The sequence below is a fragment of the Salmo trutta genome, chromosome 4, assembly GCF_901001165.1.
Source record: "Salmo trutta chromosome 4, fSalTru1.1, whole genome shotgun sequence".
NCBI classification, from domain to species: domain Eukaryota; kingdom Metazoa; phylum Chordata; class Actinopteri; order Salmoniformes; family Salmonidae; genus Salmo; species Salmo trutta.
This window is the reverse complement of record NC_042960.1, coordinates 57,097,345-57,116,240: the sequence shown is the minus strand read 5'-3', so window position 1 is coordinate 57,116,240 and position 18,896 is coordinate 57,097,345. Positions and strand designations below refer to the sequence as shown.

At 42.8% G+C, this 18,896-nt stretch overlaps 2 protein-coding genes across 9 annotated transcripts in view; both read right to left on the bottom strand.

The window, feature by feature from the left end:
• The window catches only part of LOC115192680 (protein MON2 homolog), a 60,282-nt gene extending 53,064 nt beyond the window's left edge, over positions 1–7,218 (bottom strand). For 4 of the 6 annotated variants that reach the window (XM_029751443.1, XM_029751445.1, XM_029751444.1 and 1 more), the window contains exon 1: positions 6,756–7,218. In XM_029751443.1, coding sequence (XP_029607303.1) covers positions 6,756–6,863 — 108 coding nt within the window. In that variant the 5' untranslated portion in view covers positions 6,864–7,218. The remainder of the gene's footprint in view (positions 1–6,755) is intronic. The other 2 variants (XM_029751446.1, XM_029751448.1) reach the window with 1 other exon arrangement.
• Positions 7,219–9,875: 2,657 nt separating this feature from the next.
• The window catches only part of LOC115192679 (sodium- and chloride-dependent GABA transporter 2), a 74,288-nt gene continuing 65,267 nt past the window's right edge, over positions 9,876–18,896 (bottom strand). For all 3 annotated transcript variants that reach the window (XM_029751441.1, XM_029751440.1, XM_029751442.1), the window contains exons 8-15: positions 17,105–17,208; positions 16,072–16,196; positions 14,678–14,790; positions 13,925–14,062; positions 13,285–13,387; positions 12,856–12,956; positions 12,420–12,590; positions 9,876–12,255 (exon numbers count right to left, since the gene is read on the bottom strand). In XM_029751441.1, the coding sequence (XP_029607301.1) occupies positions 12,091–12,255; positions 12,420–12,590; positions 12,856–12,956; positions 13,285–13,387; positions 13,925–14,062; positions 14,678–14,790; positions 16,072–16,196; positions 17,105–17,208 (1,020 nt within the window). In that variant the 3' untranslated portion in view covers positions 9,876–12,090. The remainder of the gene's footprint in view (positions 12,256–12,419; positions 12,591–12,855; positions 12,957–13,284; positions 13,388–13,924; positions 14,063–14,677; positions 14,791–16,071; positions 16,197–17,104; positions 17,209–18,896) is intronic.

Here is an 18,896-nt window from a genome sequence, read left to right as displayed (position 1 = left end):
GGCCTACAAAAGGTTGCGGCAGTTGCCTATCCCTGCTGAAGAGGTATCGTCCCCAGAGCAGTGCTGAGTCTTTCTGTGTGACTACATCTGAGGAGAAACAAACACAGCCAGCCAGAGTTATACCTGCCTGCTGACTGGAGTGGAGGCCGAAAGAGCACAGGCTCAGCATAAAGGAGAAGTCATCTCAAATGTGGAGACTGACTGAGACAGTATCATTTCTCTGACAGCTAGGCCTACAGCAGTATACCACCCTGCATCTAGGACTGGGTGATAAATCAAATTCATTTGATTAACTTGAATGTACAGTGCATTCGGAAAGTATTCAGACCCCTTGACTTTTTCCACATTTTGTTACGTTACAGCCCTGGTGGTGAGGGGGGGGGGGGGGTAGGAAGGTGCAGAGTGCGCACAGCACAAAGGGAGCAAAGGAGACGAGACCAAAAAGACACTCATTAAAAAACATATATAGATATATACTTGATTTTTGCGATACAGGAATTTGGTACATTGCACTAAAACATACAGGGCATTCAGAAAGTATTCACACCCCTTGACTTAACATTTTGTTACGTTACAGCCTTATTCTAAAATGGATGCAATCGTTTTATCCCCCTCATCAAATCGACAAACAATACACCATAATGACCAAGCAATAACAGGTTTTTAGAAATGTTTGCAAACGTATTACAATTTAAAAACATAAATATTCCATTTACATAAGTATTCAGACCCTTTACTCAGTACTTGTTGAAGCACCTTTGGCAGCGATTACAGCCTCGAGTCTTCTTGGGTATGACACTACAAGCTCGTCACACCTGTATTTGTGGAGTTTCTCCCATTCTTCTGTGCGGATCCTCTCAAGCTCTATCAGGTTGGATGGGGAGCATTGCTACACAGCTATTTTCAGGTATCTCCAGAGATGTTCAATCAGGTTCAAGTCCAGGGTCTGGACTAGAAATGTCCTAAAGCCACTCCTGCATTGTCTTGGCTGTGTGGTTAGGGTCGTTGTCCTGTTGGAAGGTGAACCTTCCCCCCCAGTCAGACTCTGAGCATTCTAGAGCAGGTTTCATCAAGGATCTCTGTACTTTGCTCCGTTCATCTTTCCCTTGATACCGACTAGTCTCCCAGCCACTGCTGCTGAAAAACATCCCCACAGCATGATGCTGCCATCCACATGCTGCACCGTAGGGATGGTGCAAGGTTTCCTCCAGACAAGACACTTGGCATTCAGGCCATCTTGGTTTCATCAGACTAGAGAATCTTGTTTCTCATGGTCAGAGTTCTTTAGGTGCCTTTTGGCAAACTCCAAGTGGGCTGTCATGTGCCTTTTACTGAGGAATGGCTTCCGTCTGGCCACTCTACCATAAAGGCCTGATCGATGGAGCGCTGCAGAGATGGTTGTCCTTCTGGAAGTTTCTCCCATCTCCACAGAGGAACTCTGGAGGTCTGTCAGAGTGAACATTGGGTTCTTGGTCCTCCCTGACCAAGGCCCTTCTCCCCTGATTGCTCAGTCCTGTTTGGGAGCTCTAAGGACAATTCCTTCAACCTCATGGCTTGGTTTCTGCTCTGACATGCACTGTCAACTGTGGGACCTTATATAGAGAGGTGTGTGCCTTTCCAAATCATGTCCAATAAATTGGATTAACCACAGGTGGACTCCCATCAAGTTGTAGAATTGGTACACTTACTGGAGAGTTCTTTTGTCTACACCCATTCAGCATCATTCACACCCTCTTAAGCTTTAGCCCCATCTCTTTAAGGATTCACATGTGAGGCCATGTATTAAACAACCAAAGATTTCAAGACTAAAAGCTGATTATACTATGGTTTGTAAATGTAATCTGGAGTGCCAGAGTGTGCTCTGGGCATTCGTAAACTAAGAGCATTGTCAGATTGTCCATTCGTAAATTCAGAGCGTTTCGCTCTGAGCTTTCAGAGCGCACACTGGACGCTCCGGCCGAGGAGTAGGGTTGATCAGCGTTCTGACCTAACAACAAGCACCTAAGCTAACTGGCTAACGTTGGCTAGCTACTTCCAGAGACAAATGAGAGAACAGCTCACTGACCATTTTACTCGCCCTAGCAGAGCTGGTTAGTTTAGACATGTAGCTAGCTAGCAAAAGAATAAACCATAATCCCAACTGATAACGTCACTACCCTGCATGAATCTGCAGGTAGCCAACCAACCAGGTCCAATGTTAGCTAGCCTACAATTGGCTCTGAGATACAAATAATATTACTACACAGATCATACACATAACGTAGCTAGCAAGCCAGCCAGCTAATGTTAGCTAGCTAACAGTACACTAACTTGAAATGAAAACGACTTTCTGACAGAAATGTGTAATATCTGAAACTGTAGCTAGCTAGACTATCTTACCCATATACATGGATGGACGCACGCTATTCCCTCTCTGTCACGGATGCCATGGTACCTCTTATTTTGAAGATGTAATCTGGAGACAGGTGTTTTTACAACAGCTTTCTGTGTATTCTCTTTTCTACTCTGTCTGTATATTTGCAATCAAATGCCTTAGCTGTCATACTCTAATTCCACTGATTTCAAAACTCGGTCTTCCAGAAAGTGGATATTAACTAACAGTCATGCAGATCTACTATGTGATATCTTTCAAAAAAGCCGCGTTAGAAAGGATTACCTACACACACTGACGAGCTCATGCTATAGACAGAAGCGTGTTACATGGCAGACCAATCCGAACTCATCTCTCAGCATGTCCAGCCCACTCATTATCTCAGCCAATCATGGCTAGTGGGAAGGTTGCTGGCTTTTTCCATGGCTAAACCAACTAGGCATGTAATTTAACAATTGTATTTGTATTTACAGATGGCATACACGTTTGTTGTTAAGGCACATGAAAGTTCACATGTTCCAGAAGGTATTTCTGCCAAAAAACGCAATCTGATAAAAATTAAAAAAAACATAACACTCAAATGGCTCTCCTGTGAAAATACACCTAGTTTCCTGAAACGAGTCACAATCAAGCAAATAGGTAACAAAACAGGTCTGGTGTGTTTAGGCAAAGTGACATCATGTAAACAAGTGTCTGCATTTGGCTTACCAGAGGACTAGGCTAATGCTTGTGGCAATGCGTCAGGCATTTGTACTGTAAAACACAATGCACGAACATAACCTCCTCCGCAGTATTGTTCTCATGCTAAGCCAATTGATGCAATGAATACAAGGCGTAGTCCAAGCACCTGTGGTAAAATAGACAGTCAGTACTCAGCATGTAAGCTAGATGCAATATAAAAAAAAAAGAGCATCATTCCAATTTCTACTGAAAAACTGCATCAGCTTAACCTTGGACAGTTTGTGAGATCGACATCTGGAAATTGGAGCAGCTTATCTCTAGCTAGTTTAGAGAGGAAGGCTAGATAGCAGTATTCTCAGTTTGAAAGGCAAATCTTTCATCCCATATGGAAAATATTTAGCTAGATGAAGTAGACCAGGCATCATAGTTGTTTTCACATATAGTCCTCTTAAAAGAACCGATCTCAGTCCTTTTTAAAGTGAACTCAGTTATTTTTCTATTCGCACTAACCTTACTTTTGAATAAGGACTCAACTCATTTGCCAGTTCACTTCACCTATTTCCTGGTTCGAGTCCTCTTTGCATTCACATTGCTCTATAGAAAAAGGAACCAGGATATTTTTCCAACATTACCTCAATGCACTCCTGGTTTTTACAAAGTGCAGGGCAAGACATTTGATCAGAACGTATCAGACAGCTAAATATACCTACTTACATTTTGGAAGCTAATACATTGCATTTAGTTAAAATATGACCTAATAATTATAATCCGAAGATAATATTAACAGAATAAACAGCAGAGGGATACTGCAGATTAAATAAAGCTGTAACTGAAAATTGTACACCCAATGTAAGCTACTGCCTAAGAACTTGCATTGATTTTGTACCCTTAGTTGCAATTCCTACCAAATATGGTGTCTTCTCACACTATTCAAACAGCACAAACGATAAACAGCTTATGAACTTCTCTTAGCCTAAAGATCACATATTGCAAACAAATATCACATATTGCAAACAAATAATCTGAACATTGTGTCAGTAGGCTAAAAACACATACTACAAAAGGTATGCTCGTCGAACATCCCATTCCAAAATCATGGGCCTTAATATGGAGTTGGTTCCCCCTTTGCTCCTCCACTCTTCTGGGCGTTCCACTAGATTTTGGAACAATGCTGCAGTGACTTGCTCCATTCAGCCACGAGCATTAGTGAGGTCGGGCATCGATGTTGGGCGATTAGGCCTGGCTCGCAGTCGGCGTTCCAATTCATCCCAAAGGTGTTCAGTGGGGTTGAGGTCAGGGCTCTGTGCAGGCCAGTCAAGTTCTTCCACACCGATCACGACAAACCATTTCTGTATGGACCTCGCTTTGTGCACAGGGGCAGTGTCATGCTGAAAGAGGAAAGGGCCTTTCCCTAACTGTTGCCACAAAGTTGGAAGCACAGAATTGTCTAGAATGACATTGTATGCTGCAGCGTTAAGATTTCCCTTCATTGGAACCATGAAAAACAGTCCCAGACCATTATTCCTCCTCCACCAAACTTTACAGTTAGCACTATTCAGTCAGGCAGGTAACGTTCTCCTGGCATCCTCCAAACCCAGATTTGTTCGTCGGACTGCCAGATGGTGAAGCATGATTCCTCACTCCAGAGAACGCGTTTCCACTGCTCCAGAGTCCAATGGCGGTTTACACAACTCCACCAGACTCTTGGCATTGTGCATGGTGTTCTTAGGCTTGTGTGTCGATGCTCAGCCATTGAAACCAGAAGCAGTTTGGAACTTGGTAGTGAGTGTTGCAACCGAGGACGGACAACTTTTACGCACCACAGCACTCGGCAGTCAAGTTCTGTGAGGTTGTGTGGCCTACCACTTCGTGGCTGAGCTGTTGTTGCTCCTAGATGTTTCCACTTCACAATAAGAGTACTTAAAGTTGACCGGTGCAGCTCTAGCAGGGCAAAAATTAGACGAACTGACTTGTTGGAAAGGTGGCGTCAACATTGAAAGTCACTGAGCTCTTCAGTAAGGCAATTCTACTGCCAAAGTTTTGTCTATGGAGATTGCATGGCTGTGTGCTCAATTTTATACATCCGTCAGCAACGGGTGTGGCTGAAACAGCCAAATCCACTAATTTGAATGGTGTCCACATACTTTTGTGTGTGTGTGTTATATTTTTATAGACATTTTTGTGGATCCTTGACAATTGCTAATCAATATCCAAAAAAGGCAAGTTTTTTTCTGCAAACCTGGACATCAACATCTCTCTTTCGTGGCACCAATGTGCTGGGTTATGGCAGGGGCAATTGTGTTGCAGTAGTCTAGTGCGTGGTGTGGGATTAATGATAAGCCAACCTGGGGAGCTTTGTGTTCACATTCCCCCTAAAAAAAGTCAACCAGACCGTGCAATTCAAGCCAAGCAAACCAAACTTAGACCACCTCTTGAGATGGTTTCAGTTCGGTTAGCTTCAGGGGCTCCTTTGAGGGGTCTGAGTTCCTTTGGATGTTCACACTGCACGAAAAATTAAGCGAACCACACAGAGTTCACAAATTGTCAGCAGTTTAACCCGGAAAATAAACATTCTGCCATTAATCACAACACTTGGGATGTAGCATTTCTGACCAATGCAGTGGCAACACTAAGCATCTTCATTTTGAAAATCATTGAAGCTCAAAATTGTGAAAAGCTGATACTGACATCCACACAAAACAATGGACGAAACAATGGAAGTCCCATCACAGAATGTAAAGTCAGTATTTGACAACTGGCTACTGTTTACACCTACACCTTGGAAAAGCATCCCAAAATCTTTGGCTTAGTTATAAAAATCTTTGGCATCCATGTAGCCAGCAGTTCCAACCCGCTTGCTTACAGCTGCACTAGGGTCGTACAGCATTCCTGTGTATATTAAGACACCGCGAAGCCGGTGCGAGATATGGCTCGGAAAACGTACCTCAATCCAGGGATGAGAAATGCGTTGTACTCCAATTTGTCCATTATCCCAAATGAAGTGTTAAACTGAGAAGATTGAACAAGTGCTAGTTTAAGTAAACTGCTGATTTCATCCTCATGCTAGCTAGCAGTAGGAACAGCAGCCATTATGGAATGCATGTATGGTTGAACAACAAAGGAGCTGATTGGCTGACACTGCCATTCCAAAATGGCTGCTGTTACCTAGTATGAGGATGAAAATGCCAGTTTTCCAGAAAACTAGTTGTCTTTCAATCTTCGTGATGTAACAGTTGGAATAATGGGACGATTCGGAGTACAACGCATTTCTCATCCCTGGATTGAGGTACATTTTCCGAGCCATAGCTTGTGCCGGCTCCGTGGTGTCTTCATATACACAGGAATGCTGTCTGACCCTAGTGCAGATGTAAGCAAGCAGGACGGATCTGCTGGCTAGCATCCATGCAGCCTTCACAACTGGGTATCACTCTATTATTTCTGATGGTAAACACTAACAATAACCCTTACCCAATCAGTTTTAAATGTCTACTTCAATTAAGTGACGTCAGATTGAAACGTCACAAGGATCAATTTAGACTTCCTATTTCTGATACATGTCGAGAGCGCTCGCATCACAACATCAGCAGTTGCATTGAAATGTATAATCAGTTGTGAGGTGGCAAAACAACAACACACAGTAGAGTGAAACTGAGCGAAAGCAAAAGAGGAATTGCTAGCTATAACGTCAGACAGCCATAACTACCTCTTTGACTGGGGGGAATTTCTTCTTGCATTCCATGGACAGGGACCGCAGATCCGTCTGCATGTTCTCGAGTAATTTCTTCACCGCTTCGGGGCTACTAGTCGACATTTTGGATTATGTATTCGACCCAAATATCAAATCTTGAAATAATAACAAATGCAATCGTAAGATACTGGTCCCCGGCCTACTTATTCAGCCCCTTTGAAAACGAAAAACGGTATGGACCTCAGCAAGCGTCCACTGACACAAGTCAATATTCCAGTTTTCTACTTTGCCCATAAAGAATGGAAGGGATGACACGTGCATAAGCTTGTCCACAACAAAAAAGCCTAGACGGTGTTGTCATAGATTATCATCACTAGCACAAGTCTAGTGACATTTATATGGTTAATATTTCTCAGTTTCACCCGTAGTTCTTACGGCTCCAGCAGTCACCACTGCAAGCACCGTTTCAATCCCACAATGCTTTGGTAGACATTGGGAAGATCTCAATTGGATTCTCCTTGCGCCTCTCTCCTCGCTCATCGTCCCCTTCTCAAAACCTATTGGAGAAGAAGGTCAGAGGGGCTGGACCTCTGGCTTTCTCATCCAATGGCTTTTGAGAAGCAGAGGAGTAGCGAGGACGTGAGAAGACATTTGAGATCATCCCATTGACACGTCACTTACACTACCGTAAACATGGCCGGATTCCAGCAGAATGATTCCAGCGTCCTCTAGTGGATTAATACAAACAAAGTAATGTAGTATTTTGTAAGGCAATGTACAAAATAAATGAGGGATCAATGAGTGATACAAAGTATATTGAAAGCAGGTGCTTCCACACAGGTGTGGTTCCTGAGTTAATTACATAATTAACACTCCATCATGCCATATATGACTCAATCGCAATCACACTGCACACTGCCCTAACCCATCTGGACAAGAGGAATACCTATGTAAGAATGCTGTTCATCAACTACAGCTCAGCATTTAACACCATAGTACCCTCCAAACTCGTCATTAAGCTCGAGACCCTGGGTCTCGACCCCGCCCTGTGCAACTGGGTCCTGGACTTCCTGACGGGCCGCCCCCAAGTGGTGAGGGTAGGTAACAACATCTCCACCCCGCTGATCCTCAACACTGGGGCCCCACAAGAGTGTGTTCTCAGCCCTCTCTTGTACTCCCTGTTCACCCATGACTGCGTGGCCATGCACGCCTCCAACTCAATCATCAAGTTTGCAGACGACACTACAGTGGTAGGCTTGATTACCAACAACGACGAGACGGCCTACAGGGAGGAGGTGAGGGCCCTCGGAGTGTGGTGTCAGGAAAATAACCTCACACTCAATGTCAACAAAACAAAGGAGATGATCGTGAACTTCAGGAAACAGCAGAGGGAGCACCCCCCATCCACATTGATGGGACAGTAGTGGAGAAGGTGGAAAGTTTTAAGTTCCTCGGCGTACACATCACGAACAAACTGAAATGGTCCACCCACACAAACAGCGTGGTGATGAAGGCGCCGCAGCGCCTCTTCAACCTCAGGAGGCTGAAGAAATTTGGCTTGTCACTAAAAACACTCACAAACTTTTACAGATGCACAACCAAGAGCATCCTGTCGGGCTGTATCACCGCCTGGTACGGCAACAGCTCCGCCCACAACCGTAAGTCTCTCCAGAGGGTAGTGAGGTCTGCACAACGCATCAGCGGGGGCAAACTACCTGCCCTCCAGGACACCTACACCACCCGATGTCACAGGAAGGCCAAAAAGATCATCAAGGACAACAACCACCCGAGCCACTGCCTGTTCACCCCACTATCATCCAGAAGGCGAGGTCAGTACAGGTGCATCAAAGCGGGGACCGAGAGATTGAAAACAGCTTTTCTCAAGGCCATCAGACTGTTAAACAGCCATCACTAACATTGAGTGGCTGCTGCCAACATACTGACTCAAATCTCTAGCCACTTTAATAATGAAAAAATGTATGTAATAAATGTATCACTAGCCACTTTAAACAATGCTACTTTATATAATGTTTGCATACCCTACATTACTCATCTCATATGTATATACTGTACTCTATACCATCTACTGCATCTTGCCTATGCCGTTCGGCCATCGCTCATTCATATATTTTTATGTACATATTCTAATTCATTCCTTTACACTTGTGTGTATAAGGTAGTTGTTGTGAAATTGTTAGGTTAGATTACTTGTTAGATATTACTGCATGGTCGGAACTAGAAGCACAAGCATTTCGCTACACTCGCATTAACATCTGCTAACCATGTGTATATGACAAATAAAATTTGATTTGATTTGCTTAGTGTGATGTATAAAAATGCCCAGTTGCTTATTATTGTGGGTACCATGGTTAGAAGAAGATAACTCAGTGATGTTGGAAGAGGGGTCTCAAAGGAGCATAGGGTTGAAAGTGGGTTGGTCTCTCTCTCTCTCTCTCTCTCTCTCTCTCTCTCTCTCTCTCTCTCTCTCTCTATATATTTCTCTCTCTCTCTCAGTCACCAGATCTCAACCCAATTGAACACTTATAGGTGATTCTGGAGCGGCACCTGAGACAGTGCTTCGACAATCATCAACCAAACCAAAAATTATGGAGAATTTCTCATGGAAGAATGATGTCGCATCCCTCCAATAGAGCTCCAGAAACTTGTAGAATCTATGCCAAGGCACATTGAAGCTGTTCTGGCAGTTCGTGGTGGCCCAACGCCCCATTAAGAAACTTTATGTTGGTGTTTCCTTTATTTTGGCAGTTACCTGTATGTGCTCAATAGTAAACACATACTGTAGCATGACATATTTTAAAGGCCTACAGCACACACATGGCTTGAAATCATTTAAGTTGGGTTACTGACATACTCATGCCTTTTGATGATAATACTCTGCTTCCATCTGCTGGCCATCAGGATACATACAGTCTCTCTCTCTCTCTTTCTCTCTTTCTCTCTTTCTCTCTTTCTCTCTTTCTCTCTTTCTCTCTGTCTGTCTGTCTGTCTGTCTGTCTGTCTGTCTGTCTGTCTGTCTGTCTGTCTGTCTGTCTGTCTGTCTGTCTGTCTGTCTGTGTCTGTCTGTCATGGAACAGTTTGCAGAGTCTTGGTGGGAAAGAATGACATGGTATGACACAATTTTTTACAACTTTTAATATAAATGTTTTTATTTTACAATGTCAGTTGTAATACATGTGAACGGTATTCAGCTTTGCACTTCACTGTCATTGGCAATACTGACAAACACATACTGGAAGTGTAAGAGCTTATACTTTTCAAAGTTGTTATTGTATGATATGGCAAAGTAGATGATGATATAATGAATTAATGAATAGACCACAATATAAGCAAATAACAGACTTTCCGAGACATTTCATTTTTCCAAGGTAAAAGGTATGAAACTCAAGTTCAGTATTACCGGAAAACTCTTTCCCTCCAGCTTCTCACTTCTAAGCTGCTCGCTATGATGGTATAGTGTAGTGTACTGTACAATGATTTCAAATGCCAAAATTCTGTACAACAAAAATATATTGAACACAATCCATACTTTCACTAGTTTTTAAACTATGTTTATCATGTGCTTTATCACATTTTGGACTTGCTATACAGTTTAGAAATATATATATATATATACGATTGTATACAGTTTAAAAAAAATCTAACCAAGGATGAGAGCAATGCAAATATTCTGGTTTTACATTTCAAAGTCCTTAAAAAACCTAACATAGGACTACCCACTGGGCAAAAAAATCTTTTCAACCCCCAAAATGTATGTGATGATGTTAAATCAATGAGGAAAATTTATTGGGTTTGAAAAAAGTAATCCACGTAGGGGCATTTTGTCTTTTTTTCACCCAACTTTGAACCTAAATCCATTGACATGTTGAAAATTGTTGTTGATTTCATGTTGAATTCACGTTAGTAGACAACTCAACAAAATGTAAATCAAAACTAGGCGTTGAACTGACGTCTGTGCCCAGTGGGTATGATTAAAATGCTAATACACAATGATTATATGTCCAAGTAAGCTTTTGAATCAAAGCAATACATTTACAGTATGTCTGACTTAATCCTAAACTCAAACAACAACCTTAGCCAAGCAAAGCCTATTCAGTCTGTTTTCTACAGGTTTCTTTTACGCCTGCTATGCTAGGTTACTATAATAGAGACAGACACTTGGGCTTCAGATGTATTTTTGATGCAATTCTTCTGACATAAATCTGGATATTAAACTGTATAGGTTGTGTGTAACATATTGGCACTTGCCAATATATGAATCTAAAATCATAGTATTCGGAGGCAAAATAATTATACATTGAATTGTTCAATTCTGCATTGCTTCTTGTAACCACAATGACATGGTGCTTTTAGTTGGCATGTGGTTATCGGATTCCTTTATTTGTCGTCTAAAAATGTTGTCAGCTAAGGTTTAGCATATCTGGGTAAATTAAAAAACATATTGATTAGATTGATGTATTTACTATATCAACTGATATGACTGTAGCAAGTTCAACATAATGCACTAAAATAATACCTAATCACAGTGTCTCTCACAGCTGAATAGAAATTAGGAGCAACCCTACATGAGAACATGGTAGAGGGAGGACAGATGGAGCGATTATGTTGTAAAGCATTGTTACGATGTGCTGTATGAAGCAGTCCTTTCAACTAAGTCCTGAAATAAACATCACAATGTAACTGGACTGTATTCAACTGAAACTCTACGACTGTGCTTGGAATGAAACATTCCATTCCACCAGAAGCTAGAACTAACTGAAAAACAACTTGAAGTAGTATTCGTACAACATGTGCCGAGCTGAACATCAGAGATGTCCATGAAAAAAAGGAAAACAAAAAAACACATCCTTAGAAAGCAGATGTGATCATCAGACAAACATTCTCAAGTCTCAACCACAATGGACATATAACAAATCACTGAATCACACCATTTCAATGTCTGCTAAACTTCGTCATTGGCGAACTAAATCAGCACAACCCAGCTAGAGTTCCTGGTTGATCAGGCAACAGTGTGAGGCAGAGGTGGAGAGCAACTGTCCCGTGGATGGAAGTGTAGATGGAAGAGCCAGTAGCATTGCGTGTGTGAACATCGGTACATACACGATTTAACAACAGCACCTGAAACAGTAGTCTATATTGTCTATGAGAGACCTTGCAGGAGAGAAACAGCCAGGGCACAGCAGCACCAGTGTCTCTGCATCTGTGCTCATTTGGCCGCAGTTGTGCAGTTATGAGGTATCGTTGAGGAGAGGTTTGGGACGGGCCCAAGGCAGATGCCATGTCGAGGGGAGGGACATGGGACCTCACAAGGCCTGGGTCCACGTTGCCAGCTCTAGCAGTTGGACTCCTTCTCGTTGACGGGGAAGTAGCCTTCCTTGGTGGGAGGGTGTCTCTGACGGAGGCTGTCCCCATCGGCAGCAAAGATGGCCAGCAGCTTCTCTTGCTCCTTCTTGGTTTTGGGTAAGTCAGTGGACGGTGTGGTCAGGATTGTAAAGCGCTACAGAACAACAGAGGAAATAGACGAGACAAGATTGGTTTGTTGTATTGGTTTGTATATATTTCTAAGTTACAGAAGCTTAAGCCCAAAAAATTCACAATAGCAAACAGAGAAAAAAGTCAGTGGGGGTAAGGAGTGAAAACAGTGGGTGGTGTGTGACTTACCTCCTTCAGGGTGCCTTCCACAGAACACATTTTGATGACCACCCAGAGGGGGACACAGAGCATGGAGGACAGGGCCAGGAGCCAGCCCAGGCCGTAGCCCCACCAGGGGTACACATACTCATTGTTGTACTTCAGAGGGGTGTACTTGATCAGGGAGAAGGCAAAGGTACCCTGCGGAGGTAAATAGTCCATCAACTCTGTCTTCTTGACAGTCACTGTTTGCTACATCCTAGGTTGATTCTATTTTTCTTGCATTGATTTAAAAACAACAATAGTGACTTGCTTTCATTTGAGATCTTACCACTTTCTAAAAAATCTTAGTGAATTTGATGAGCCTTGCTGTGCGATGGTAGATGCTTTATCAATAGTAACCACCAGAGGTCACTCCTCAGTCAAAAGACAGAACAGGGTTTTAGTTCAAAAGAAAAAGACTCACTAAGCAGGTAGCAGGAGTGAAGAACATCCAGCAGTATTTGATAATAGGCCCAGGGCGGTAGCCAATCATGTCCTCAATGTTGTCATAGAAACGGTCAGCACCTACAGGAACAGTGAGGAAAGAGAAGAATAGTGAGGCAGGAGTCAGCAAGGGACAGATACACATTCCCACAGTACTCATTTGTAAGGCATCTAACTGGTTACTCAAAATAGTACTAAGTCTCATCAAAAAAGTGTTCAAAATGGTCCATTAATATCACATTCAGTTAGTTGTTCCACTCCCAGATGCCCTTTCAGTTCTACGGAGAGAAGACTACTGCTGGAGCCCAGAGGATGGATGAACAGTGCTTATGTCTTCAATTAAAATACCCCATTTGTCGTGCTAATGCCCCCCTCAACACATACCCATATAACTTGGCTAAACACTCACCATAAATCCAAGCAATGCAAACTGTCTCAAAGACAGCCACAAAGAGCAGGCACATCCCACTGGCAGCATAGTAGTCAAAGAGTTGGAAGACGTACATGCCTCCCTGGAGAAAAACATGTGTTACGTTACGGCAGGGCAGCTAGGGACACTCTCTCTGTTTTATCAAGGCCACACATAGAGCAACATGCAGATGCAAGAAAACATATAGCTCTTTTTGGGGAACATTCATTCTGATCATGAAGTTTAGCCTCTAATACCGTATATGGTCTATGATGTATGTAGCAATATACATTATAGAGCATACATTAGAGAGGCTAAACTTCATACACAGACTGAATGTTCCCCAAAAGGAGCTAATTGTATTCCTGATGTCAGTATCCTATGGTCGAATGGCTCTTTTTTAGCAAGTGTAGTAACTTTCAATACGTGACCAGAAACTCAAAGCCCTAAATGAAAGCCTTTGAGATTTCATTTTTGTTTATGAAGACAGGTGAAAGTTCCTGCCACTGTGCAGTTCTGAGACACGACCATAGGCAATTGGGGTCAGAGCGGAGAGTTGGGGTCAGAGCCAGGGTCAGCCATTTTATCAGCTACCCTTGACCAATTGGAGTGCTAGCGGGCACTGTGGACAGTGGCATACCTCGGTCAGCATGATGAGACCCATGAGGAAGGAGAAGATGGCCACCGCCAGGATGAAGAGCTCTCTGCGGTTCTTACGACGGAACGTTTTAGGGTACATGTCCACCATGGCCGTCACCAGACTCTCTACACACACAAACTGCAGGAGGGGAGAGAACAGAGGGGATGCTTTGTTACTGATAAAGAAAAACACCATTGTGGACATTGTTAGGGGCAGAGTTTGAACACATTGTGTGTGTGTGTGTGTGTGTGTGTGTGTGTGTGTGTGTGTGTGTGTGTGTCTGTGTGTGTGTGTGTGTGTGTGTGTGTGTGTGTGTGTGTGTGTGTGTGTGTGTGTGTGTGTGTGTGTGTATGTATGTGTGTGTGTGTGTGTGTGTGTGTGTGTGTGTGTGTGTGTGTGTGTGTGTGTGTGTGTGTGTGTGTGTGTGTGTGTGTGTGTGACAAATGGTTTAATGAAGAATGCAAAAACCTAAGGAAGAAATTCCATTAGAGTATTTTAGCAGACACTTACAGTAGTGAGTGGATACTTTTTCATACTGGTCCCCTGTGGGAAGCAAACTCACAACCCTGGCATTACAAGCATCATGCTCTACTAACTGAGCAACACGAGAGATGAGTGAGAGACAGAGAGAGGAGAGACAGACAGACCGAGGCAGAGAGAGACAGACAGACAGACAGACAGACAGACAGACAGACAGACAGACAGACAGACAGACAGACAGACAGAGAGGAGACAGAGCTGTTCTAGTCTCACCTGGCTGTCCAGCCCCAGAAAGACGATCATGATGAAGAAGAAACAGGCCCAGAGAGGAGAGAATGGCATCATAGACACAGCACGGGGGTACGCTATGAAGGCCAGACCAGGACCTGGGACACAGAGGGTTATAACAGGTAAAGGAGGAGTCCTAACAGGTCATAACAGGTCATGACATAACTGTCATCCTGCAAGCAGGACTTTGGATCCATATTGTAGCAACGACCTCTACCCGACTGTATTCTAAACTACTAGGTCATTTTTGGATTCTCTGAACCTTGAAAGTTGACTTCTAAATATTAACATGTCTAATCATCAAGTTCAAGGCGAGCAGGAACTAGCTAGATGTGCGCCCTACTCTGCTCCGCCATCTTAATAAGGACCATTAGGCACCATTACTCACCATTACTCACCATTACTCACCATTAAGCACCATTACACACCATTAAGAACCATAAAGCACCATTAAGTACCATTACGCACCATTACGCAGCATTACATACTATTAAGCACCATTAAGCACCATTACGCACCATTAAGCACCATTACGTTGCATTACAGAGAGAGAGAGAGAGGGGCGGCAAGTAGCGTAGTGGACCGGAAGGTTGCTAGATCGAATCCCCGAGGTGACAAGGTAAAAATCTGTCGTTCTGCCCTTGTTCCTAGGCCGTCATTGAAAATAAGAATTTGTTCTTATTAACTTATTAACTAATTTGTTCTTATGCCTAGTAAAATAAAAAATTAAGCAGCATTACTCACCATTAAGCACCATTAAGCACCAATACAGCACAGTAAAGGGTTTTTCTCTTAAGCACCAATACAGCACAGTAAAGGGTTTTTCTCTTAAACACCATTAAGCACCAATACAGCACAGTAAAGGGTTTTTCTTTTAAACACCATTAAGCACCAATACAGCACAGTAAAGGGTTTTTCTCTTAAACACCATTAAGCACCAATATAGCACAGTAAAGGGTTTTTCTCTTTAACACCATTAAGCACCAATACAGCACAGTAAAGGGTTTTTCTTTTAAACACCATTAAGCACCAATACAGCACAGTAAAGGGTTTTTCCTCTTAAACACCATTAAGCACCAATATAGCACAGTAAAGGGTTTTTCTCTTTAACACCATTAAGCACCAATACAGCACAGTAAAGGGTTTTTCTCTTGAACAGTGTGGGGAATGTACAGTCAATAGCCGCTTACTTGGGGTAGCAATTTTACTTTGACATACTCAATTGTATTGTTGAAATTCAACAGATGATTCCATCTGACAGCACAAGCATGTACACTTTTTTCAATTATGGAAAACCATGCATTCTTTCCCAACGATGATGTAGAAATTGACTGTCTAGAATGGTTTGTGTGTAACTCTCTTTTACAAGGACTACTAACCTGATTCTGCCACCTCTGAGATGGGCACATTTTGCTCATAAGACATGAAGCCCAGGATGGAGAAGATGGCAAAGCCAGCCACGAAACTGGTCCCACTGTTCAGGAAGCATAACGACAAGCAATCTCTGTAAACCCAGAGAGGCAGTCGTCAGGAAGACATAGACCATAATAACAGATACTGTACCACACACTAACCCCTTGAAAACTTCAAAGCAGAATCACTAAAACTTTACAACTTCAAAGCAGAATCAGATACTGTCAGAATGCAGATCAATATACAGAACTGATGGTTAGGTCATGAGGGTATAAAATAGAACTGATGGTTAGGTCATTAGGGTATAAAACAGAGGTGATGGTTAGGTCATTAGGGTATAAAACAGAACTGATGGTTAGGTCATTAGGGTATAAAACAGAACTGATGGTTAGGTCATTAGGGTATAAAACAGAACTGATGGTTAGGTCATTAGGGTATAAAACAGAACTGATGGTTAGGTCATTAGGGTATAAAACAGAACTGATGGTTAGGTCATTAGGATGTAAAACAGAACTGATGGTTAGGTCATTAGGGTATAAAACAGAACTGATGGTTAGGTCATTAGGGTATAAAACAGAACTGATGGTTAGGTCATTAGGATGTAAAACAGAACTGATGGTTAGGTCATTAGGGTATAAAACAGAACTGATGGTTAGGTCATTAGGGTATAAAACAGAACTGATGGTTAGGTCATTAGGGTATAAAACAGAACTGATGGTTAGGTCATTAGGATGTAAAACTGAACAAATCACTTCTCTGTTTAATCTTATCAGAGACACTTCTGCTTATTGTTTCAATAATCTCAGTCTTATCTAATTAGGTGAGGTAGGAGGTGGGGTTTACAATATAGTAGAGTAGAGCAGAGTACAGTACAGTATAGCACAGTACAGCAGAGTAGAGCAGAGTACAGTAAGGTAGAGCAGAGTACAGTACAGCAGAGTAGAGCAGAGTAGACTGGGAGGTAGAGGTGTAAGTGTGTGTTCTGTGGTGAGCCCTGACCTGTAGCAGTTGTTGTTGTACTTGTTGTAGCTCCCCAGGGCAGTCAGACACCCCAGACAGATGGCATACGAGAAGAAGATCTGAGTCCCTGCATCCATCCATACCTAGAAAGAACAGGAAGAAACCAAACCAACCAGCCTTTTAATTTGCTGGGAGAAACCATGGCATTGTTCCTGGCTGATACATTTACTTCTATGAAACACATTATAGAAAGACAGTTATAAACCCCTACTGGTGAGACATTTTATGACCAAATAATTACCTACACGCACCTCACTCTGTGGTAAACACGGTCACCCCATTTCTCGTCACTTACGATGTCATCACCACCCACCATACAACCCCAGAGTAATCTCTGTCTATAGACCCCATACCCCCTCTTCAGTCCTAAGCCCACCCTCTCCACCCTGACAATGTCACTGGCACGCTGGTTCTCCATCTCAATGGCTCCTCAACGCCAAGTGTGGTAATTTTCCACCACAGACTCTATGAACGACCAGCACAACACAGTTCCAATTTAAATGAGGGTGCTCTTTGTTCCATTCGGCAAAGTGGTGCTGAAGCAATGGGGGAACGTTTCAGTTGGCTGCCTGGTAGCCAGGAAGACTTCTGGTTGCATCCCAAATGGCACCCTATTGCCTATGTAGTGCACTACTTTTGACCAGGGCCTATGGGCCATAGCCACTAAGGCAGATGTTCTCATGGTACAGGCTTCTTGGAGTAGCTTGTCACTGCCTGCAACACAGGGTTGTATTGATCCAGAGAAGGCCCCAGTGGATTGAAGAGGGCACTCATTTCATTTTCTGGTGTTACTCAACATACTCTAAGTGCCAAAATGGAGAAGTGGTTGTGAAATCTTTCTCTCTCTAGTCTAATTGTGTTGCTGTCTTGGGGCTCTGTGAGGTCTGTTTGTGTTGGTGAACAGAGCCCCAGGACCAGCTTTCTTAGGAGCCTTTTCTCTAGGCTCATCTCTCTGTAGGTGATGGCTTTGTTATGGAAGTTTTTGGAATTGCTTCCTTTTAACCTGTTGGGGGTAGGGGGCAGTATTTACACGGCCGGATAAAAAACGTACCCGATTTAATCTGGTTATTACTACTGCCCAGAAACTAGAATATGCATATAATTATTGGCTTTGGATAGAAAACACCCTAAAGTTTCTAAAACTGTTTGAATGGTGTCTGTGAGTATAACAGAACTCATATGGCAGGCAAAAACCTGAGAAGATTCCTTACAGGAAGTGGCCTGTCTGACCATTCCTTCAGCTTCTTGACTCTGTTTATTGAAGACTGAGGATCTTTGCTGTAACGTGACACTTCCTACGGCTCCCATAGGCTCTCAGAAGGCGGGAAAAAGCTGAATGATGTAATTCCAGCCCCAGGCTGAAACACATTAGCACTTTTGGCAAGTTGCAGGTCAGAGGACAATGGGCTTAGTCGACCCCATGCTTTATTTTCTTTCGTCTTTTTACCTAAACGCAGATTCCCGGTCGGAATATTATCGCTTTTTTACGAGAAAAATGGCATAAAAATTGATTTTAAACAGCGGGTGACATGCTTCGAAGTACGGTAATGGAATATTTTGACATTTTTTGTCACGAAATGCGTCGTGCTCGTCACCCTTCTTTACCATTCGGATAGTGTCTTGAACGCACGAACAAAACGCCGCTATTTGGATATAACTATGGATTATTTTGAACCAAACCAACATTTGTTATTGAAGGAGAAGTCCTGGGAGTGCATTCTGACGAAGAACACCAAAGGTAATAACATTTTTCTTATAGTAAATCTAACTT